The 23,615-nt window shown below is 48.6% G+C and overlaps 1 protein-coding gene across 3 annotated transcripts; it reads right to left on the bottom strand.

Moving 5' to 3' along the window:
* Positions 1-999: 999 nt before the first annotated feature.
* UNC13D (unc-13 homolog D) lies at positions 1,000-23,607 on the bottom strand. 3 transcript variants are annotated; one of them, XM_051995062.1, is made up of 33 exons: positions 21,731-23,607; positions 21,075-21,306; positions 20,025-20,060; positions 19,584-19,691; positions 19,047-19,106; positions 18,870-18,936; positions 18,319-18,505; positions 17,433-17,477; positions 15,567-15,635; positions 15,247-15,316; positions 14,596-14,700; positions 14,330-14,422; positions 14,068-14,171; positions 13,767-13,884; positions 13,472-13,596; positions 13,112-13,202; positions 12,820-12,876; positions 12,598-12,695; positions 11,570-11,621; positions 11,030-11,160; positions 10,701-10,821; positions 10,125-10,268; positions 9,718-9,816; positions 9,302-9,508; positions 9,027-9,095; positions 8,408-8,487; positions 6,552-6,657; positions 6,363-6,434; positions 5,947-6,030; positions 5,496-5,616; positions 3,014-3,137; positions 2,306-2,499; positions 1,000-2,109 (listed from the first exon to the last, which is right to left on the bottom strand). In XM_051995062.1, the coding sequence occupies exons 2-33, from the start codon at positions 21,192-21,194 to the stop codon at positions 2,000-2,002; spliced, it is 3,267 nt and encodes a 1,088-aa protein (XP_051851022.1). In that variant the 5' UTR covers positions 21,195-21,306; positions 21,731-23,607; the 3' UTR covers positions 1,000-1,999. The 3 variants fall into 3 exon arrangements, with proteins under 3 accessions (XP_051851022.1, XP_051851023.1, XP_051851021.1); XM_051995063.1 differs by lacking the exons at positions 21,075-21,306; positions 21,731-23,607 and adding an exon at positions 20,519-20,701; XM_051995061.1 differs by lacking the exons at positions 21,075-21,306; positions 21,731-23,607 and adding an exon at positions 20,342-20,512.
* Between the last annotated feature and the right edge of the window lie 8 nt (positions 23,608-23,615).

Raw genomic sequence — 23,615 nt, 5'->3', positions numbered from 1 at the left:
AATTACTTTAAACTTAAGTTTGGTTCATATCCTCCCAAAAAAGGGAAGGTAGGAAAGAACTTGGTGTACAAGTAAAGCCAGGAATGGGAAAGCTATTTCTCTACACAAAAAGTAGACAACACAAGAGATTCACAAAGATTTAAGCAATAGTGATACCATATCTATCGTTAAATTCTCAGAGGTTGATAAACATCAAAACATGAGGCATTCCTGGGACTGCTGAAATGACTTAATCTCTTCACAATTCTGCATTGCCCAAACAAATCCCTCCAGGCTCTGGCCATTCTCCAGAAACGTTCTGGAGCACTTGCCAGGGACAAAGCTGAGGCAGCCCAAGGTCAAGGTTTGTGCTCTCAGCTACCATATTGCTGAGGGGGTGGGGCACCCCTTTCCAACCCCAAGAAGCTTAGAGTCCTGCCCCAGTTGGCAGCCAGAGAAGCCACTCCCTTTCAGGCCTACTGAGTGGGTTACTTCTGCCGGTGGTGGCTCCAAGGAGCGGGCTTCCCCCCGCAAGACAGACAGGCATCTGTGAGACCCAGTAACCCAACCTGGATTTTGGGGGGCTAGAAGGGAGTACTTGGTGGGCTCTTTGTGGTGAAGGCCCTGGGTGGCCTGGGGCACAGTCTGCCGAGAGACTGAGCAGTGGGGCCCTGCTGCGTCCTTGACGGGAGCCTCACACACGGCCTTGGCCTACGAGGTCCCAAAGCCCGGTGTTTCTACAAGTCCCAGAGGAGTGGGAGGCAGAATTGGATGTCTCTATTAAGTGACCTGGTCAAGACATTTTTCCCTCAAAGCAGATGATTGGTTCCAGAAATCACCCTACCCTGACCGGTACAACCAGCCTAGAACAGACCCTCTTCTCCACTGCCCTCCTCCATGGGCCCACCCAGCAGGGGAAGGGAAGACCAGCTCTGTAAAACTCAGGAGGGGGGTGGGGTGGCCAGCCCAGGCTCCTCAGTCTATGTCCAGGTGAATTTCCCCCCCACAGAGAACAGTGTATTTTCTAAGAGAACGATATATTTTTATTGTTTTGCTAAAAAAACCAATGTTGAATGTGGGAAAGAGGAATCTGGACTTCTAAATTGATTTGTCAATCAGCAGCTGCGTTCCTGTTACTCTTCTGACTCAGGCCCTAGGGTCTGGGAACTTTCAGGAGACCAGGAATAATCCCCTCATCGCATCACAGAGCCCTGTCTACTCACTGAGCCTCAGAGACAGGGTTCAGGTCTCAGTTATCTCTTCCCTATTCTCTTGCCCAGGATTAGCCCCAATTGTATATCCAAAGCAGCATTCTCCTTCCCCCTCAATGTCAGTCCCTCCTTCCCAGTCTTCTGTGCATAAGGGAACAAAGGTCCAATGAGACTAATGAGTGTTCTATACTTTAGGAGCTAAGCAAGTAGGAGGAGGTTTGGACACTGAGCTCAGAGTTACATCACTGACTTGTCTCTGCCATTTACTGTGGACATGTTACCCTTTTTTGAGCCTCAGTTTCCTTTTCTGTAAAGTGAAGGGGTTAGATTACATGGTCCCTGAGAACCCTCCTAGCTCTGACATTCTCTGACTCTGACCATGACTGTTGGAATTAAGTTTAACCAGAACATTTTTTTTTCTGTGAGAAAGGCTAAGGATCTAGTACAGATTCTGGTCTTTCCCCTCCTCATTTCTACCCCAAAATGTTTCCCTGGTTTTAAAGAATGTCTCCAAGCAGAGGACAGTTGTTAGCCATTCCTCTTGGGGACCCCAGAGGAAAAAACCAGGATGTGACCGGGGCATGATGGCCTAAGGATGCCCAGGGATGGGGTTGCACTACACACACACCTAGTCATTACCATGATGGACTTCTAGATTGTGCCATTCTGAACTCCTATAGCGTCAGTGTCAGCCCCTAATCACGCAGGAACTGAGGAGCTGGATTAAGAGTATCTGTCCTGGTAGGAGATGAGGGAAAAATCCCAGAACTAGCTCAGCCCCTGGGCTCCCAGACAGGCTCCATCCACTTTTACCGCCCCAAACGCTCAGCCTGTTTGGCCCGCTGCCTCCGGAGTTTAACAAAAGCCTGAGCTTCCCGATCACCCTTTCTGAGGTCCAGCAGCTGCAGAATGGGGTCCCCTGGGAAAAAAGATAGAAAAGTGGGAGGAGTTAGAAATCTTTCTGTTCTTATTTCTTGTCAGGGCCTCAGGGCCCCCTGCCAAGGTACTGACCATCCTGCAGCACAAATAGCCTCCCACCTCCTCATGGCCTTCCTCCTAGCCCCGTCCCGGGACTCCCACAGCCCAGGAGCCCTTTCTCCCAGCAGATAGCATACCATTAGAGGCAGGGTAGGTGAGAGGCAAACGTGTCTGAGGCACCTGGCCAGAATTGTCCCCAGAGAGTCCGAAGATGGTATTAAGTGGGAGGAAAGCTTCTCCTTCCAGGTCATCAGTCCCCAGCCTATCGTGGTCCAGGACCGTGAGCAAGAGACAATTCCCTTCCTTCTGGCATGACTCCGGAGACACCAAGCTGAAGACCAGCCACATGTGAGTGAACCCCTAAACCTTTTTTCCCCTTAAAATGGGAATTCAACCCTTCCAAGCAAATGAAACCTGAAAAGGTGTCTCCAGACATGGAGAAGTTTTAACCCTTTATCTCTTAAGACTTTTTAAGTTAGATTACTGTTCCTTCATTCAGTCATTCAATAGATGGTGCAGTGAATTCAAGGTGTGAGATATTCCCCCCTTTCAGCAATGGGAACCTCAGAACTACAAACTTCACTCATGCTCACTATCCCAGAGCCTCTCCCCTTTTACCACCCCAGACTCCCTCTCTTGCCTCAAAGTCAGGACCAACCATATGAGAGAGAAACCCTGAGCTTGTTTCCCTAAAAAGGGACCCATGGTGGAGGGATCCCAAAACAGCCCAGCATCTGGAGAGTAGTTAGGTTCTAGGAAGGCTAAAGAGCTGATCTAGGTCTGGGGAAGGAGAGCCCATCAAGCACAGTTGGGATGCAAAGTACTAAGGAAGGGCCATGACTCACAACTCAAAGGCTTCATCAAACAGGGGGTGCAGCTCCTTTTTGAACTTCTGCGTCTCCCGAGGGGCCACCTCTGCAAACCCGTGTCTTGGTTCCAGGGTCAGCTGGACAAAGGGATCGCTGGTGCCTGGGGAGATGGACAGAGGAAGCGAGGGGATGGGAGAAGGATCACCTCTGTCCTCTCCCCTCAACCTGCCACAAGGCCAGCTCACTTTGCACACAAACACACATTTAGCTGGGACTGTCCCAGTGTCCATGGAGAATTATGTCCGGCTGCCGTAAGAGAGCAAAATACCTGGGCCCTCCAGGAAAGAGAGGCCCCTCCTCAGCCAAAAATAAAACAAAGCCCACTTCTGTTCCCTATGCCTGGAAAGTCTGTCCGCTTCACCTTTTAAGCCCAATTCAGCTAGGTAGTACAGCAAATAGTGCACCAGCCTGGAGTCTGGAAGACCTGAGTTCAAATTCAACCTCAGAAAATGGGCACTTACTATGTGAGCTTAGGCACCTTGACTGTCTCCCCCCAAAAATAAAAACTGAAACTCAATTCAAATGGCATGCCTTTCCCTGATTTTCACTTTCCTCTCTGAACAAGAATGACTTTTTTCCCCAAACTCCACTTGGCACTTTGCTTTGTAGTTCACTAATGGAGTTATAGAATATTGTATATCCGGGTTAACTGTGTCTGTTTGTGCTACAGACTGCTGTTTAGCACAGCAGGGGTTCTACAAGGCTCGCCAGTGAAGGCCAAGCTCTGAAGGATCCTGTACCAGCCTGGAAAGGCTTCAAGGCTAGGCCTAGAAACACCTTGTATTTTTGTGATCCAAAATCAGATCACTCACCAGCTTGGCTGCAGGAGGGCGTTTGGGTTTGGGGTTTTGGTTAAAACAATTCTAGAAGAGTGTTAGAAAGGTTGGGATCCACTTCAGAAGAAGAGGGGTCACAGAATCACTGGATTTTATGCGTGGAAGGGACCTCAGAGTCTGACTAGTCCCTGCAGAGGAAATCCCCAGCGTAGTACACCTGACGGCGTCAGAGCATCTGCTTGAAGACCTCCAGTGAGGGGGTGCCCACTGCCTCTAGAGCCAATCTCTTCCTCCCAGACAGCTCCAATTGTAGGGAGGTTTTTTGGTTTTTTTTCTGACAAACTGAATCCACTCCTTTGCATTCCCTGCCCTCAAATGGAACAATGACCAGACGTCAAGTACTGAGTGTATAAGTATGCCCTTCCTCACCTCCTCATCCCCCACCCTGGGTCTTCTCTAAATGAAGTTCTTATAAAACATAGTCTTAGGGCCCTTCTCAAGCCTGGTTGCCATCCTCTGGACACCTTCCAGCTTATTAATATCTTTCTTAAGCAAACACTGTGTCCAGAAGTGAGCCCGGCACACGGCGGGGGGCTGACCAGGACGGGGACAGGAGGATACTGCTGGTCAGTCATCCACCTCTCTGTGGCCCCACTGGGAGTTTCCTCGGTAAAGACACAGGAGCGGTTCACCAGTTCCTGTCTCCACTCATTTTACAAATGAGGAAAGTGAGGCAAACAGGGTGAAAGGATTTGCCCAGGATCACACAGCTCATAAACATCCAAGGCTGGACTTGCACTCAGGTCCTCTGTACGCCAGGCTCGCTGCTCATCCACTGCGCCACCTAGCTGCCGAGAAGGATATGACTTCCTTATTCCTAGGAGCTACCCCTTCAGTGCAGTGGATGGAGAGGGTCATCCCTGCAGTGAGGAGGAGGGGTTCAGATCAGATCTGACCTCTTCCTAGCTGGGCAAGTCACCTCACCCTGTTTGCTTCCATTTCCTCATCTGTAACCCCCTCCAGTATTTGCCCAGAAACCCCCAAATGGGGCCAGGAAGGGTTAAACAACAACAAGGTGCCTCCCTTATTAACTAGAGATTACTTTAGGGGGGGGGAGGAGAGAGGGGGTTAGCTGCCACATCATACTACTGACTCTAAGCTTGGAGTCCATTCAAATCCCTGTATCTTTTTTGGACAAGTTGACATCTAATCAAGGATCTGAGTTCAAATTTTGCCTATGGTTTGATCTCTTTGGGCCTTAATTTCCTCATCTCTAAAATGAAGAGGTTGGACTTTAGGGAGGGGAGCTATCCCAAAGTCCTCTCTATCCCGCCCAGGTTTTTTCCAGCTCTGAACCTATGGATCTCATGAGCTGTCCTGTTTTTTCAATGTGAAGTATAAGACTTTGAATTTACTCTTCATACTTTTTTAAAAATCAAATTTCTATGCTGATGAAACCATAGGCCCTTGAAATAATGAAGCATATTTTTATCTTATCTTCCTCTAGACTGAAGACTCCATGAGGTTGGGGGCTGTGTCTTATTGAAATCTTGTGTTTTCTCAAGGCACTAGCACAGGTCTCTGGAATGCAGTAAGTACTTAATAAATCTTGGTCATTGTTGTTTAAGAAGCCCAAGGGAACACACGGTCCTCCCTGTGCCTGGCCCTGCGTTCCCGCTCACCATTGGAGTCCAGGGGTAGCAGGTTGGAGGCGCTGAGCACCTCGATCCGGAGCTTCTGTTCCGAGAGTCGGTAGGAGGCCTTGATGGTGATGGCCCCAAACTCCTCCGATGTGGTATCTGCCTTTGGGAGGGAGGAAGCGGGGATGAGCTGTGGCAGGTGAGGGGACAGCACAGGTAGTGAGGAGAGGGGCCCCTCCAGGGCTCAGTCCTGGGCTAGGTGGGGGAGGCTATAAGGGGCAAGCAGAAACCTACTCCCTTGGGACAGGGTGGAGATGGTGCTGGGAGCTTGGGAAAAGGGCGCATTTCAGGCCAATTCAAATGCCTGTATTTCCCAAGACCGTGCATTCAAGACAGACGGGACAACCTTTTGTCCTGACAGCTATTACTGCATCCCAAAGGCCTCCCCAGTAGCCTGCGCGAGGTTGAGGCAAGCAAAGAGAATTCGCCTCACCTGTTGCTGGATGCGGTTGCTGAAATATCTCTGAATGAGCTCCTGAGTGGAAGATGCCTGCAGTTCTAGCTTCCTCTGAAGATCCTGGAGGTCATAATAGACCATGAAATGAATAAAGAATGGAAAGGTCATCTAATGCTTCATCTTACAGGCAGGGAAACCCATGGAGACAAAAGAGAGAAATACTGATAGTCGGATGACCATAGTGGGAGAGAAGAGCACAGCAGGGGGCAAATACAGGTCCCAGTCAGCAGGCACAAGCAGACAGGAGGCTGGGACAGTCAGATGGGGGCCATAGTAAGAAAGGGGATATAGTGAGGGGCAAAATCAAATGTAAGGCACAGTCAGAAACAGAGTCCTAGGCACAGATACCTGTCTCTCTCCCCAGTCTCTCCATCCCTCCACAGGGTCCTTACCTGCAAAGATGGTGTGTGAAGGACTTCAGGGCTCAGGCCGCAACCCTCAGCATAAAAACAGAGCTCTAGGTTCTAGGCATTGAGATAATCACAGTCACACTCCGGACATTTCCTTCCTGCCTATCTTCTCTCTAATTCCCTTCCCACTGATAATGTTCAGTCCCCTCCCCTTTCCCTCCCTCCTCATACCTGCAGAGCAATTTTCAGTTTTTGGGAGGTAGGGACTGAATTCCGCTGGGCCGCAGCTGTTTGGGTGAGCACGCTGAGGGTATGAGTCCAGAGCAGTGACAGGAGACTGGACACCCAGAGGAGAGCAAAAGCCAGATGAACGAAACTCATTTTTTTTTCTCCAAAGCTATTTCCTCTTCCAGATTTCCCTTTCCAGTTATCTAGGTCCTTAATCTCTAGTAATTTTCAACTCATCTTCTCTTTCATTCCTCATATCCAGTCAGTCTTCAAGGGCCACAATCTGTTTCTCTCTCTCTGCTCTCACTCTCGCTCTCTCTTTCTTGCTCTCACTCTCTCGCTCTTGCTCTCTTGTTCTGGTTCTCATGCTTTCTCGCTCTGGCTTTCCCTCCAGTCAAGATTAAGTGGCTTGCTCGGAGTCACATAGCTATTAAGTATCTGAGATCACATTTGAGCTCCTGAGTCCAGGGCCAGTGCTCTTTCCAGTGCGCCACTTAGGTACCTCCACAATGTCTCTTGTATTATATTCCTCTCCAGTCATACTGCTACCACCCTTCTTCAGAGCTATACATTGTATCTTGCCTAGATTATTGCTTTAACCTAACTGATATCCTGCCTTCACCACTCCTTTCACTCTATCCTCTACATAAAGATGCAAAGCACAGGTCTCAGTATGTCATCCCCCTGCTCAAGAAACCCCCAGGAGATAAAATATAAACGCAACTGAAATTTAAAGCGCTCTACAATTTGGTTCCTCCTTATTTTTCCAGGCTTACTGACTCTCCTTCACAGTTTCTACCTAATTTTAGTCAGATTAGCCTATTTGCTACTCTCTGTATGTAACCATTTCCTTCAGTGACAGTGGAATTTACCTGGAATACTCACCCTCCTCCTCTGGCTTCCCTCAAAATTCAAGATCTACTTCCTACTTCCTGTTCTGGTTCCCAGAGTTGCTAGTGCTTTCCCACCCTCACTAAATTACTCTGAATCAATTTTGTCTTTTGAGTGTCTAATGTTCTACTCCATAGAATATAAGCTCCTTGAGAGCAGGGATGCTTAATTTTTGTCATTGCATCCCCAGCACTTCGCAGTGCTTAGCACTAATAGGTTACTGCTTTCTCTGTTTCTACTCTATTCTCCTGACCCTCACCTACTTTAAGTGGGAGGTTGAGAATAGGGGCCCTCTTAGGAAAGAGTTTAATATTAGGAATGGGTAGGAAGAAGGGTGCAGAAGGGAATTCTTAAAGGGACTTGCTTCACTAAATATTTTTTATTAGTGCCTTGGATGAAGACATAGAAGATAGATTAATCAAATTTCAGATGACAGAGAGTTGGGAGGATAGCTTGATACAAAGAATCAAATTAACAAGTGAAAATTTGATTGGGGTGAATGGAAAAGTCCCAAAATTCAGTTGAATAAATATAGGATCAAGATTCCTGACTTGGCAGAAATACATATAACTGATCAAAACCTTGACATAAGCATCCTCACTCTGCATCCTCACAGAGCAAGCTGCCAACTAAATGGAACCAAAAAAACCTAATGCTATTTTAAACTGCATTAATAAAGATACAGAATCTAGATTCAGGGACATTGGATTCCATGATTCTTTATGTCAGCTTGGAGAGTTGGGAGGATACATTTTAGGGAGAATATTGACAAACTTGTGCCTGTGGAGGACAGAGAGGACTCCAAAGATCCTATCTGAGGAGGATCACTTGAGGGGACTGGCAAAATTTAACCCGGAGAGGGTAAAACCTGGGAAAGGAGATATCTTTGGGCATCTGAAAAGCTGTTGTGTCAGAGAGAGATAAGGTCTGTTCTATGCTGCTGTGGGGATTGAGGGATAAATCCAAACCTGTTAAAGTTTTCCTGCACCAAGTTCCTGTTCATGTAACGAAGCTCAGACTCTAAGAACTTCATCAGAGGTAAGATGGCCTAGGAAACAAAAAGAGAAGAGAGTTATTTCCCCTCAGAGATCCGAGGGCCTAACCCACCAGCCTGGTCTGGCCTTTAATTCCAGAACCACAGAATACAGGCTATATAGAATCACTGAGGCCAGGGAGAGAAGGCAATTTATCCATGGATGAATGGTTGGAGGCATTTCTGCCTGAGAGGGAAAAAATTGAATTTCAGTCTAGTCTTTGCTACTAGGTGATTTGGGCAATTTTGGGTTTTTTTGTTTGTTTTTTGAGATAAATCAGGGTTAAGTGATTTGCCCAGCATCACAGGCTGAATTCAAACTCAGGTCCTCCTAATGCTCCATCCCCTGAGCCATCTAACTGCCTTTGGGCAAATTATTTAAACTGATTTGGGTCTCAATTCCCTTGTACAATAAGGAGGAGAGACTGGACTAGATCTCTATGGTCTCCTCTAGTTTTCAGTCCTATGATTCTTTGAAATTCTCACCCCCATAAAGACTCTAGTCAATGCCCCCATGCTCCCCTAAAAAACCACAAACCAAGGGGCTCACTCACATCTACAGGCACGGTGTTTTCACTGGTGCCCACGATTTTCTGGATGTGTCTGGAAATGCCAGCCTCCAACTGCCAACCACAAAGAGATCAGGAAGTGGGTGAGGAGACAAGGCATAGGAGGGACAGGGTTGCTGGCTGAGATCCAGACAGGACAGAGACATGTTAGGAGTCATCTACAATGAGGTCACCAAGGCAGCTTGAGGATCATGGTCAAAATGAGGTCCAGAACAAGGGGAGTTTCAGAGGGACCACGCCAAGGTAGTTGCGTTAGGTACCTGCTCAGCTAGGGTCCGAACCCCACTGCGAATCTCATGGTCCAGGCCAGTCAGGGCACCCTTCAGCTGGGCGTGGAGTGTATGCTGCAGCTGTTCTGGCTCCAAGATGGCCCCTGCCCACTGTTCTAGGTCCTTCCATGCCAGCTGGGTAGGGAGCTTCAGTACCACCAGCCGGAGCTGTTCCATGTTATTCACCACCACACATAGCTAGGGCAAGAACTTGACTCAGTTTGTCCCACAGAACTGACCCTTACCCTGCCCTCTGCCCTCTGCCCCTGCCCCTGGTAGTGCCCGAGATAAATGGATCACACCAGACATTCCCCCACTTGCCTCCTCCCCCAGACACCCTATGTCCTCCTTCTTCCCCAACTCCCATATATTTCCCCAACATCACCCCATCAAAACTAGCTTCTTACCATATTAGCTGCTTGTCCCTGGTCTTTCTGGTGGACAGAGAGTTCCTTGGCTCGAGCTTTGATTAGGCTGCAGTATACCAGAGCCAGCTTACAGGTATCCTGGGGATGGAGAAAAGGTCATTAGAGAAGGGAAAGGGAATTAAGGAAACATGGCTCCTGTGGGGAGCGCATGGGAGGAGAGATTTCAAGGGGCACAAGAGATCATTGGCGACATTGGACTTTGGAGCAGTGTGAGGATGCTTGGGAGGAAGAGCAGGAATAGAGTATTTTGAGGAGTATGAGAATTTCTGAAGATTTGTTCAAGGAACGAAGGTAATGAAGAAAATACTTAAAGAGGGAAATGAAGAAGAAAATGGGTGGTTCAGGAATATTTGGAAAATGGCACGAGGCTCTCCCCGACTACATACCTCAACAAACTTGACTGTGATCATAAAGGCAACTTCGGGGTCAGGCCAATCCAGTTGTCGAGCAGTGTGGCTAATCTGGGCAAAGCATGTGGACAGATCCACGGCAGATGTACTGTGTTTGATTGGCTCACCCAGAGGGACCAGCTTGGAGGGGAGGAAGGAGAAGAAAGAAGATGCCATGAAATAATCAATGTAGACCAGGAGTGGGGAGGCCATGGTTCAAATTCTTCTCTAGAAAACTCAGTAAACTGTCTACAAATATCAGTTTTCCTATCTATTACATGGGTATGACTGCATCAATCTCAAATGGTTGTTATGAGGATCAAAATAAATAATCTATTTTAAGCATCTTGTAAATTTTAAAGTACTGCATAAATGAGTTGGTATTATTATTAATAATTTAAGGAGAGATTCCTCAGTTGATTCCAAATTTACCATGGGTGACATTTGGCAGAGAAATGAGAATTATGTCTGAAAGTTCTTCTCTGTAGGCGACAGGGAATAAGCATTTAGATTGTCCCCACTGGGGGAGAATCAGTGTAAGGGGAGTGACCTGTGCCCACTCTCAGACCTTACCTGATCCATCTGCACTGCCCGCTGTAGCCGAGCCAATGCCACACTATAAGTCTTCAGCAGCCAGGCAGGGATGGTGGGGAGGAACCATTTGTGGAAGCCATCCAGATCCAGGATTCCATCCCTGGGAAAAGAGACAGGTGGGTGCAGATCCAAGGAAGAATGAACCCAAGGTAACCACCTTGGGCAGCTGAGTAGCTTAGTGCCCACGGCTCCTATCTGCCTCCCCGTGATTTTCCCCAGACAGCTGCTCTCCCAAAGACAACCTAGCTAAACCAAGTTCTAAGTATTTTCCTCTCTCTCCATCCCTTCTTCCCACTTGGCATAAGTACCTCTCAGAAGGAGGGGGGACCAGCTGATAGAGCTCCTTGAGGCTAAGGTAGAGCTGGAATAAGCTCTCGCCCATCTCTGGATTCACGACACTGCCCACCATCTCCATGTGTTCCTTTACCCTCTGGGCCACCTGCAGAGAAAGAACTATGGGTCAGGAATGCCCAGGGCAGTGCCCTGGCACGGGGTTAGGTCAGACAACAATAGCATCCCAGGGCCCAGTAGCATCTCTGGTCTCAGGCAGCTAGCTGCTGCAGTGGATGGAGCGCTGCACGTGGCGTTGGGAAGACCTGACCTCAGACTCCTAGCTGTGTGATGGAGGCCAAGTCACTTAATCTCTGTCTGTCTCAGTTCCCTCAGCTGTAAAAGGGAAATAATGATAATAACTATCTCCCAGGTTGTTGTGAGGACCAAACAAGGTATTTATAAAATGCTTGGCATAGTGCCCGCCATACAGAAAGTGCTGTATATTAGATCCTTTTCCAGAGTCTCTTTTGGCACCAAGGGAAAAGGGAGAATGAAGTTCCAGAGAAGGGGCTCACAAGCTTCTGCAGCTCCGAGAAAGCCATGGAGAAAAGATCAATCTTCAGAGTACTAGAGAGAAGGAATCAGAGGAGAAGGTTAGGATGAGCGCACTTACCTAATGCTCTTTCCCCTGCCCCAGCCTGGGTTCTTTTTTTCTTCCCCACATAAATGTACTTTAATAACAAAGCAAAGAACATGCAATTCCTGGATCTATTTCAATGATTATGACAGTTGCTTCCTTATCATAACAAAGACAAAAGCATAAATTTTAAAGCTTTATCTCTATCATATGTATTTAATTATCATATGTAATTTAATTAATTTAAGTCAATACATTAGACTACTATCTTGACCCAGCTTGGGTTCTAAGATCAACTCTTCTTACTTCCCCTAAACTTGGGTTCCCCAGAGAGCCATAATCAGCAATTTAGATGGATGGGCAAGCTTTTGAAGATATGTGGGAGGGGGAAGGTGAAGGAGGGAGAGCAACACGAAATTCATACTCAGATTTTTAAAGACAAATTCACAGAGGCAGAGGGAAAGGTAGAGATGCTTTAACTGGGATGTGAGAAAGAGACAGAAATCTTAGTCCCATCAGGAAAGTGGGACTCTGCCAAGAAGTGTTTGGGATACAGTCACTATAGGGTTTATTGGGCTGAGCTGGGATGTGGAGGGGAGGAACAGAATTTGATCAGTATGAGACCAACTCATTTAGACATAGCTACTGAAGATGTGCCATAAACTCTTCAAGTTTGGGGACTCTGGGTCAAATCCCCTCATAACCTAGTAATCGCTCTGGGCCCCAGATCGCTATTCCTGAATTTTCTGATCTTCCAGATTTCCAACTTCCACTTTTCAGCTTGCAATCAAGAACCTCATCTTCTAGCTCCCAATTCTTACAGCCTAAGCCACAAGCTCTCAATCTCTTCAGCTCAGGTGCCCCTTTTCTCCCTCTGTCTCCCCTCCTCGGTCCCCTGAAGCCAGCCCACCAAGCCAAGCTCTCTCTCAGCCCAGACCCCAAAGTCCCTTTCTGGCCATCTCTCACTTGTTGAAGATTTTGTTCCAGGTTCTCTGACACTGATGCAGATCCCCACTGACATCTAGGACCAGGCTCAATATGGCCTTGCACATTTCTTGCATGTCCTAGAAGGGAATATGGGTTGAGAGAAGAAAAATGAGTAAATCAATCATGGGGAAAACCCTCAAACCTCTTTATTACAATAAACGCCTCCCAACCTTTTGATCCCATGTCCCCATCCCCTTTCACCTGGACCATGGGCTGATGATGCTGCTGCTTCAGATGGAACCATTCGAGGGTGCCTGTCTGTGGGAGGAGGGTTAAACTCATCAGTAGCTGTCTCAGGGACTTGGGAAAGAAATCCCTGGAGACCCCCAGAGGCTGGGAAAGCCAGAAGTTGGAAAGAGGACCCAAATACTCCTTGGGCCACAGGGGTCAGTCTACCCAAATAGAAACATGGCCAGCGGTCAGTGACTGGATAGCTATGGGCATCCCAACCTCACATCAGATCAGGAGATGGGGGACAGGGGAAGTGACATACCCGCAGCACCTCAGTCACCAAGGAAGACAAGGGCGCCCCATTAGGACAGAGCTCCCCAAATGCCTTCATCTTACACATTTGTATCAGGACCCTAGGGTGGGAAGGAGAAGGATGTATGTATACCCCTTGCCCAAATGTCTCATCTTCCTTCTTGGCCCTTAGTCCAAATCTTTACACACAATATTTATGTTTCAAGCCCTTAGAACACCCCCAATCTAACACATTCTCCTTCTCCATTCACTACCTCTCTCCTCAATTCAAAAAGGGGATCCCCTTGCCCACTCCAAATCTAGGGAAACAGATAGGGTTTTAGGTCCTGGAGACTGAGATGGAAATAAGAAAGAAGAGGAGACATCTTACCTGAGAAGAGACTGCAAACGAGCTGGGGAGCCAGAGGCTGAGAGAGGGAATATAGATCGGAACCTCCGGATCAGGGAAAGTCCATAAGTCAGGAGGGAGTTGAAAGAGGCAGCCAGTTCTTCCCGCTATGGAGTTTGGGGTGGCAAAAAAGTTAATCCAAGAGAGTGAGGGAGATACTAGTATAGGGCATCACAATTTTGGGGGGGGGACCTAAGTACCTTCTCTTCTACAGGACTATAAAGGGATCTTCATCTTCTCAATATTCCTTCCTCCCTTCCCATCTCGTGAGTCCTACCTGCTCCGGTTTCAGCCTTCCCTGTATCCACTGATACTCGATGGCCGTGATGGGGTGCAGCAGGCAGCTCCCTGGGAACTCCAGGCTCTGGTAGAGTCGGCTATAAGCCAGCCACTGCCTACATCAGATAGGGACACCATCAGCCTTGCATAAAGCTGGGCCCTCATTAACGTCCTCTGTCATCTTCCAGCCCCAAGAGTACAGACATAGGGAGGGAGTACAAGGGGAGAAAGCCCTCCTCTGGGCTCAGCCCTGGTGCCTGGACTTCTGTGGTGCTGGGGAACAGCCCGGGAATACTCACGCCATAGACTGGTGGAACTCAGACAGGTCTTTCTGTGTGGCGTGGAGGAAGAGGATGGTGGATGCCTGGGGACTCAGTTCTCCATCCCAAGAAGTGCTACCAGCCTGGAAAGCAAGAAGGAAGGTGTGGGGGACCTTGTTCTGAAGCTGCTCTGCCAGCAGACCCAGATGTGCTGGGATGTCCCAGACCTAACCCTCTCCGCCCTGGCTGCCCGGGTCCCTCCCCTGTCCCCTAACTCATCCCTCTCCCCTTCCATGGGTACCTGGTGCTGCGTGACCTCATGAGAGACCAACTGCTGGAGTAGGTGGCGGTGCACAGTGTAGCTGGGGTGGGTACGGCTGGCAGTGGTGGCTCTCTACAACAGAGACCAGGCTGTGGAAGATTGATCCCCAGGCCTGGGCACTCCCCCCAAGCGCCGATCCCCCACTGGGTCATTGTAGGTGGATCTCCAGAGAGAGGAAGGACGACGGAGGTTGGGTCCAACTCCAACGAGCTCTGATTCTGGTGCTGATCCACCTGCCCACTTACCCGCTTGTGAATGAGCAGAAATTGCAGGTGGCACTGCCCTCGGTCTGGATAGGTCTCTGTGCGGGGCTCCAGGGGGTACCACTGATCTTCCCGGCAGTGCAGGTCCTATGCAAGGGCACAGACAGACATGAAAAAGCATAAATGGGTAAGTGGCCAACTAGGAATTCTAAATTCAGTTGGGGGTGGAGGGAGTGAAGGGCAGTTGGAAGCGGAGAACATAGCAATGCAAGTAGTGGGACCCCTAAAAAGGAGTGACCTTGAGGTGACTGGCTGGAGAACTGACTTCAGGAAGAGGACCACACATGTGAATAACAGTGCCTTAGGACACAACTCCAGTCGTCCTACCCTAGTTATGGCTCCACAGGTAGACAAGGGAATATATGGACATGTCCTATCCCTTGGCATGGACACCTGGTGCCAGATGACTTAAAGATATGCATGTGGAAAAGGGGACATGGATGTGAGTACAGAGTGACGGAAGCTGATAGGTAACCAAGTCCTTTAAGGGAATCTCTCCTGGGACCTGGTAGCTACCTACACCCATCTTCATATATCAGCCTCTTATCTACCTTCAGGCTGGACCGAACCACTCTGATCTTTAAATCCTCTTCTTTCCCTCCTTCCCATTCATCTCCCCTTTTTCTACCTTACCTGCAGCCTCAGGACCACATTCCCCAGGAAGTCATCCTGTCCCTTGTCCTTCCGCGCTTCCTTGAAGATCCTGAGGCAGAGAGGGAAGCCCAGTGAGGAAGGAGCTGGATAGGCTGGGCCAAGGAGGCTCAGATGAGACAAATTCAGTCTAGGTCTTGAGACCCAAGGATGGCCCCTTCAAAGGTCCTTAGCTGAGGCTGGTGCGAGAGTAGGAGCAGGCAGGCTCTCCCCCTCCCTCCTGCCCCAGAGAAGCCTCTGCCCTTCTTCCCCATGCTCAGGCCCTTGCTGTGTTCCCTCCTTATGTGTCATGGGGCCCTTACCTCCGGAGACCATGCAAATCTGTCAGCTCCCCCAGTTTCTGCCTCACAGACTCCACCTGGTCTGCATCCCTTATGGAGAGAGGAAGGTCATAGCATCAGAGGTTTTAGAGCTAGGAAGGACCTCAGCTCTATTGGGATGAGGGATGCTTATAAAAGCATCATCTCTTTATTTGCAGATACCATGAAACTATGAGGAATAGTCATAACATTGAATGACAGAGTCAGAAAGACTCCAATGGATAAGAACAGTAGTCTGTACCTGCAGTTTACAGGTAGGGATGACGTCCTACATATGAAATTTTTTTGTCCTTTTTTAAAAAATACACATTTCTTTATGAATCATGTTGGGCAAGAAAAATCAGAACAAAAGGGAAAAAACACGGGAGAGAAAAAAAAACCAGAAAAAAGAAGTGAACATAGCATGTGTTGATTTACATTCAATCTCCATAGTTCTTTTTCTGGATGCAGATGGCACTTACTATCCAAAATTTATTGAGATCGCCTTGGACTTACAAATGAATTTAAAAACAACTTCACAAGTACAAGCTGGGGAAGGTGTAGCTAAATAATACTCCTTGTGAAAAAGACCTGGGAATTTTAGTGACTTACAAGCTCAATAAGAGTTAACATATGGCTCAGTTGATCTTAGGCTGCACTGAAAGAGATTGTCCACAACAAGAGAAATAATAATATTCTGCTCTGGTCCAACCATAGTGGATACTGGATTCAAATCTGTACACTGCATTTTAAGCACAATTCAGAGATAATCCACAAGAGGGATTTCAGGAGGAAGACCATCTTACATGATGACTACTTTCAATTATTAGTAATTTTAGAGAAGAAAAATTGGTCTTGTATTAATGTTCTCAAAATAGAAATAGCGCAAGAGCTGCAGAGAAAGAGCTGGTCTTGATTTAAGGAAAGTCTTCCTGACAATTAGATGTATCTAAAGGAAAGAGGACTATCTTCTGTAAGAGTGGACTCTTCAATTGCTCCACGAGCATTTAAGTGCCTACTATATGCCAGGTACTACACTAAATGTTGGGGAAACAAAGAAAGGTAAAAGAGAGTCTTTGTTCTTCAGGCATTCACAGTCTAATGGAAGAGAAAACATGCAACCAACTCTATACAAAAAAGATATAGACAGGATAAATTGGAAATCGTCTACAAAAGGAAGGCCCTAGAATTAAGGTGGAATCAGCAAAGCTTTCTTGTAGAAGGTGGTGTTTTAGTTGGGGTTGGAGGAAACCAGGAAAAAAGACAGGAAAAATGCCCAGAATATGAAATTGGATTGTCTTGTATGAGCAACAAGTGGGCCAATGTCCTTGGATTGAAGAGAATGTGGGAGGATGTAAAGTGTAACAATCCTAGAAGTAAAAAAAAACAACCCACAACCCTGGAAGGGCCTTGAACCCCAACCAGGATTTTTTTTAAAGAAGGCTAGGTGCCAATCTGGGGCAGCTAGGTGGCACAGCCTGGAGTCGGGCAGGCTCATTCATCTCCTTGAGTTCAAATCTGGCCTCAGACACTTACTGTGCGATTCTGAGCAAGTCACTTAACCCTGTCTGCCTCAATTTTCTCCTCTGTAAAATGAGCTGGAGAAGGAAATGGCAAAGCACTCCTGTGTCTTTGCCAAGAAAACCCCAAAGAGGGTCATGAAGAGTTAGACACAACTGAAAAACTGCTGAACAGCAACAGCCAAGACAGTGATTTGTTGGTCGTGCATGGAAGGAATTCTTGGTCAAATATAACTTAGATTAGATGAGGATCATTTCAAATCTGAGATACTGTGTACAGTATTTGGTAGTAGATTCAATCTCCCTCTGCAACCAGGAGAACATGGCAGAGCTCAGCCCCTGTACGTACCACATATCCAAATGGAAACTGGCAGTGGTTATATCTTCAAATTCCCTGTGAGACAGAGAGGGCAGTTTTGTGGGTGAAGGGAAAGTGGAGTGAAAGATCCCATTCTGCCTATCTGCACTAATCTCCATCTCTCCTCTAGTTTATATTCTTTTTTTTTTTCTGAAAAGAAAACAAAACAAAACTGCTTTCTTGTCTGTTTCTCTTTCTCCCATCTCTGAATCTTTGCCCAAGCTGTAACTCCTTCCCTTCCCTAAAATCGAGGATCAAGCCTGCCTCTTATGGGAAGCCTTCCTGGATTTACTCAACCTTTTCTCCAACCTACTGACAGAATCATAGATTTTCAGCTAAAAGGCTTCTCAAAGGCCATCTAGCACAGTAGGGAATACACAAGATTCCTCTCTGCATCAACCCTAACAGTACAGACTTTGCCTGAAGTAAGTATTCCAATAAGGGCCAACCCACTACCTCTTGAGATCTCCTACTCTACATTAGGAAGTTTTTCCTTACATTGAATCCAAATTTATCTCCACAACTCACTCATGGCATTTAGATAAGAACCGCCCAACCATACCCACACCCACTAAGGCACTTGGTATCTATGTCTGAATTGTCTGTATATGACTAAGATTCTCGAGGGCAGGGATTAGGTTTTTCCTTTATCCTGTACTCTGAACATTCCATATAATACCAGTCCATATACCACTAGCATAGTTGCTGTCTGACCAGCTTGGTAGCCATATAGAGCTACCTCTGAAGTGTAGCCTGCAGCTGCTTTTATTCCCCCACCCCAAATAATTAGATGAGAGGAGAGAATAGAACCCCTGGCTGGAGTTATGGCAACCTCGGTTCAACATGGGAATTTGGGGAAAAGAAGAGAGATACTTACAGGAAAAAAGTCTCATCCCACTCAGGACTGAGCGTCTGACTGATGACCTGAGTCCTGTGGGTCTGGTCTTCAGGGATTGTGTTCTTCACTACGGCCTTCTGCCGTCGCCGATTTGGCCCTGGGCCATTTTCTGCCATGGTCATCCCATGCTCAATAATGCCCAGCAGACAGTAGGGATCACTGTACCCTGTTACCAGGTAAGGAGAGATGAAGAGAAGGAAGGAAGGGAGTGAGAAGAAAGGGAGAGAAACTCAGCCATTAAGCTTGGTTCTTCCTCATCCCTAATTTAAAATCAGAGATCTGGTCTCTCCAGCTCTTTCTGGGATGGGGGTTGGGGTGAGAGTAGAGAGCAGGAAAACTCAAGATGGCCAAAAAGAAGTGAGAGATGAAACCAGGAGTGTAGGGACCTGGTAACTGGTCGAGAGAAGCAGAGATAACTTTCTTGGTTTGAGGTTTCATACAGTTTTGGAAGAAGGGCTTGGACAGAATCCCCTCCCATCCTATTTGGAAAGTATCCTAGACCCCATAAAAGGCTCCCCTTCTGGACTCACCACTGACATCCTTTCCAAGAATGCCTTTGGCCTGCTTTACTGTCACTTTCAGACAAAACAAAGGTTTCTGAAAGGAGAGGGTGAGAGGGAGAGGCTGAGACCAGAAATGGCTGGAGTTACCAGCCCCTCTCCTCCAGGCCCTGGGTTTCATCTTTCCCACCCCCTTGCCTCCCTTACCTCAAGATCCTGAACTTTTCGGAACAGCTGTTGATGTACCTCGGGCGTCATGTGAAAGGCCTAGAGAGTCAGAAGAAGTTGGCCAGAGGAGATGAGAAGATGGAGAGACAGAGAGACAGAGAGATGGCGAGACAGAGAGACAAAGACAGAGACAGAGAGAAAAGAGAGATAGAGACAGAGAGAGAGAGAGAAGAAAGACAAAGAGAGAAAAGAGACACAGAGAGAGAGACAGAGAGAAAAGAGAGAGACAGAGGCAGAGATGGACAAAGAGAGAGAGAGGCAGAGAGAGGCAGAGAGATAGAGAGACAAAGAAAAGAGAGAGCAACAAAGACAGAGAGAGAAGGAAGAAGGGGAGGAGGAGGATGGGGGGGGGCAGAGAATTAGCCATGAAAGGAGATTAGAAGGAAGAAGGGCCTTGAGTCTGTATCATTTCACTCTGGTGACATGATGTACAAGTTCCAAGGCAGGAGGGGGCAGCGCAGGAGGATGGAGGGAGAAGCAGGGACAGAGGGACGGACAATGGGTTTTATGTCTTACCTCCTGTAGATAGCTCAGCAGCTCGGCGGCTTCTGCTACATGTTTAGGCTCAGGTTGGCCTATCCGGTGCAGGACCGTATAGAGAGCTTCCTCATAGAGCAGGGCCTTCTACAAGTACCGAGCGAACAGTTCAGATGCCCCCCCCCCCACCGGTGGCTGAGGTCCCTGGTTCCCCCCGACATGATTCCTGAGGGCCCGGTCCAACTAGCCCAGAACATGCTTTCCAACGTAGCCCCTCCAACCCCCATCCTGTGTTCTAGCTCCACTGCCTGCCACTGCCATTGCCCAGAATAGGGACCCTAACCCTAACCCTAGCAAAGTGAAGGGGTTCAGAACCCGGGGGCTAAGCCCCCCTAATGGACTTTCCTAGGATTCCACCCATGCCCTCCACCTCCACCTCTAGCACAGAAGGGCTTCCGGAAGCCCTATGGTTTCTCTTACCTCCTCTGGGGAGAAGTGATGAGATGGGGGATCCATCTAGGGAAGAAGGACAGGAAGACTCACCAGGTGAACTCTGTGCTAGGGCAAGAGCCAGCCCCAGAGTCCACCCCGTGCTATCCAAGGATGTCAGCGGCTCCCGGACACCGGGAGAAGTGGTGGGCAGGGAGCAGCTGCCAGGGGCGGCAGAGAGAGGCAGAAGGGGCGGGAGGTCCTAGTGCTCCTCGGCCGCTGCTTTTGCTTCCTCCCCCCTCGGATGGCCCCGTCTCTCCCCACCAGGACAGGGCCAGAGCCCAAGGCAGGGGAGAGGAGCCGGCTACCTCTTGGCCCGCCCGGCCGTGGCCCAGGCCTTGCAGAGGCACAGTCTCCATGGGCTCCGGGCTGCCTGCCCTCAGCTGGGCTCCAGAGAAGCTGGAGGTACGTGCCCGTTTTCCTGGGCCTGGTTCCCCTTTCTCCCCTCGGCCTCCCCCCAGAGGAAACCGCATCGCTTATCTAACCTCAAGTGCTCCCCTACACACACATCAGCAGCGGAAGCGTGAGGCCTCCTTCAGAGAGCAGTGTGAGCCATGGGAGCTGTGGGAGCGGAGGGAGGAGGGTGGCGAGAGGGATGCCCCGAGGGAGGGGGCCAGTTTCAAGCCCCTTCTTCTCCAGGGCACTGCCCCCTCTCAGGAACTGCGGCTGGAAGGCGCTGGGCAAGGAGAGCCTTCTGGCCGGGAGCTGGGAGGGGCTTGCAGTCTGGCAGGGCCCCCTTGCAGCTACCAGGGAGGGGAATTAGGGGCCTAGGTTTTGGAAAGTATCAATGGAGCATCCCTCCATTGGGAGCCCAGCTCTAGCCCTGCCCTTCTCTCAACCTTCCTCACTAGGGAGTGGCAGAGAAAGCTCCCCTCTGCTGGCCGGCCACCCCCTGGAAGAGCAGCCCCCCAGTACTGCTTCTTGGAGCTTGGAGATTGGGGGTCAGGGCATCCTCTACATCTGAGCCAGGGCCCTGGTCTCGCACAAGGCCCCACGTCCCTCCCACCCTTAGCTAGCCTCTTGCCCTACAATTTTTCATACCTCTTGGTCAGTTTGAGGAGGGGTTTCCAGCAGAAGACCCTTGGCCTTCTGGCGTTTCATCTTGACGGCCTGGCGCATGAGAGGCAGCCTCCGTAAAGGCTGAGAGTGGGGTGTGGCCATGTCGGCTGGCTCCTCGCTGCCCCCCTGATGGGGGAGACCAGGCTGTAACACGGGGCTGGGCAGAATTGCTCAGGGTACCACCACCTCTCTCGGTGGGGTAAGGCTGGAAGTGCTTGGTGAAAGGGAGGCGGGGAGAGGAAGAAGAGGAAAGGAAGTCAAAGGGCCTTCCTGGGTTTCACCATGCAGGAGGCTAAAGGCTGGGTGCCCAGGTCCCCTTCTTCCTCCTGTCTGGATCCCTCCCTCTGGACTGTCCCTCCCCCTTCTAGGAGTCAGAAGCCGGCCTCGTAGGAGGCACTGGGCTGCAAGGTCGAGCCCCACTACCCCAGGTGTAGGTGGGTGTGTTAGGCGAGCCTGCGGGAAGAAGTCCCCTTGAGATCAGACAGTCGGAGGCCGGCCTAGGAGAGGGGGAGGCCGGCCCTGACCTCCAGGTATTCCAGGAGCGAGCCCCCTCCCCCCCCAAGGCTCCCCAGAGCCCCAGGACTGCAGAAGGAAAGCCTCCTTCCCTACCGGAATGAATGTGTTCCCACTTTACCTACCACGTGGGGAACGTGCCTGGGAGATTTGCAGGCGGCCCAGCCCGAAAGTTGACATTCCACAAAGGTGATACCCGGCCACACCCAGAAAGGGGAAGGGAGCTGTCTCTTTGTTCTCAAGCCCAGCCCCACCCAAGGCCGACTTTCTCCTCCGGCGGCCCTCTCAGCTGCTTCTCCACTTGGCAAAACATACTGGGAACCAAATACGGTGAAGTTACCTGGGATAGTATTTCTGATGCTGAGGGAGGAGGCTAACGGGACCAAGTGTTTGTGAGGGTGAGGCAAACTGATGCCTGAGGCATCTAAGTGGTACAAGAATTGGGGAGCCTGAGTATTTGAAGGGGGTCAGTGAGCTGGTCACTGATCTTGAGGGAGAGTGACCTGAAGGTCCATACTACTGCAAGACATGTCATGCAAACATATTTCCATCTTAGCATGTTACTAAAAAACAAAAATAAAACCCAGACCCAAACCCAAACAAAAAACCCCAATTAAAAAAAAAAAAACCAGTACATTTGTCATGAGTCTCTTGGAATTATCTTGGATCATTGCATTCTCTTTTATAGTTCACCACTGTTACAATCTTGCTGTTACTGTGAACAGTATTCTCGTTTTGCTCATTTCACTTTACATCATTTTTAGTCTTTCCATTTCGTACAGTACAATAGTACTCCATCACAGTAATATCTCACAATTTGCTAGTCATTCCACAATTGATGGGCATTCCCCCAAGCTTCTGAATTTTTGCCACAAAGAGCTGTTATATTTTTGCAGTTGGGTCCGTTTTCTTTTGATGTCTTTGGGATACAGACCTAATAAGTGAAATCACTGTGTAAAATGTAGTTTTGTAGCATTTTAGGCAGTTTCAAGTTATTCTCCAGAATAGATCAGTTCCAATTAAATTCAATAGTACATTTAGTGTCCTTTTTTTCCACATCCCCTCCCGCATTTGTCATTTTCCTTTGTCACATCTGCTGGGTAGTGATAACTCAGTTCCCTTAATACATATTTCTTTAAACAAGAATGATTTAGACCATTTTTTCATGACTATTGATAACTGATTTCCTCCACTGCCTGTTCATACAAGTTGGAGGGATTCTTAATGATGGTGACAAAGTGCCAATGGGAAACAAGAAGTCTGATAGCTTCTCTTTCTGGCCCTGGATGTCAGTTGTTAAACAGCCAGCCTTAAAAAAGGCTGATAAGGTATAGTGTATTTTATTTACTATGGCAGGACAGCTCTTGTCTCGTCCTGACTCACGGGGTCAATCTCCTATGGCATGAATCCTCAGATTGGGCTTCTAATCCAAGTTGGTGGGGTTATAAGTCTACAGATAACCCACCCACCAGATAATGGAAGCAGCACTGTGATGTTAGCTTGGGCAGCAATAGTCCTGGCAGCTAGGCTCCAACTCTGAGTCCAGGACTTTAGGAGTCCTGGTGCTAAAAGAGGAATTAAGTGTTTGGGAGTAGGAAAGTTACTCATAGAGCTGAGCAATTTTTAGAGCTGAAAGTAGCCACCTAACAGCCCAAAGCCCTGTGGTCCTGCTCTCCGGAGCACAGGGGTTGTGCCTGAGAATTTGATTCTGCCCAGGAGTCCGAGGTACATAAGATGAGAAAGGCGCAGACTGGCTTTCTTCTTTGGTCCAAACCACAACCCACAGTTTTATTCAACATTTTTCATTGAGAGTGCTCAGTCTGGTACTAGACTGCAAAAATTAAGGGTTGCCCAGAGGACAAGTGGTGTCCCACAATCCTCCACACTTGGCAGACCATGCCACAGGAAGCAATTTCTGAGCTGGGAAATGTTGGGATCAAGACAAGGACTCAACTTTGGAGAAGAGGGGGAAAGTGAGAGTATGAATCCTCCCAGAGGATTCACCCATAC

Source organism: Antechinus flavipes, chromosome 4 (assembly GCF_016432865.1).
Source record: "Antechinus flavipes isolate AdamAnt ecotype Samford, QLD, Australia chromosome 4, AdamAnt_v2, whole genome shotgun sequence".
Lineage (NCBI taxonomy): Eukaryota > Metazoa > Chordata > Mammalia > Dasyuromorphia > Dasyuridae > Antechinus > Antechinus flavipes.
The sequence above is the reverse complement of the archived record's forward strand: the minus strand, read 5'-3'. Positions and strand labels throughout refer to the sequence as shown.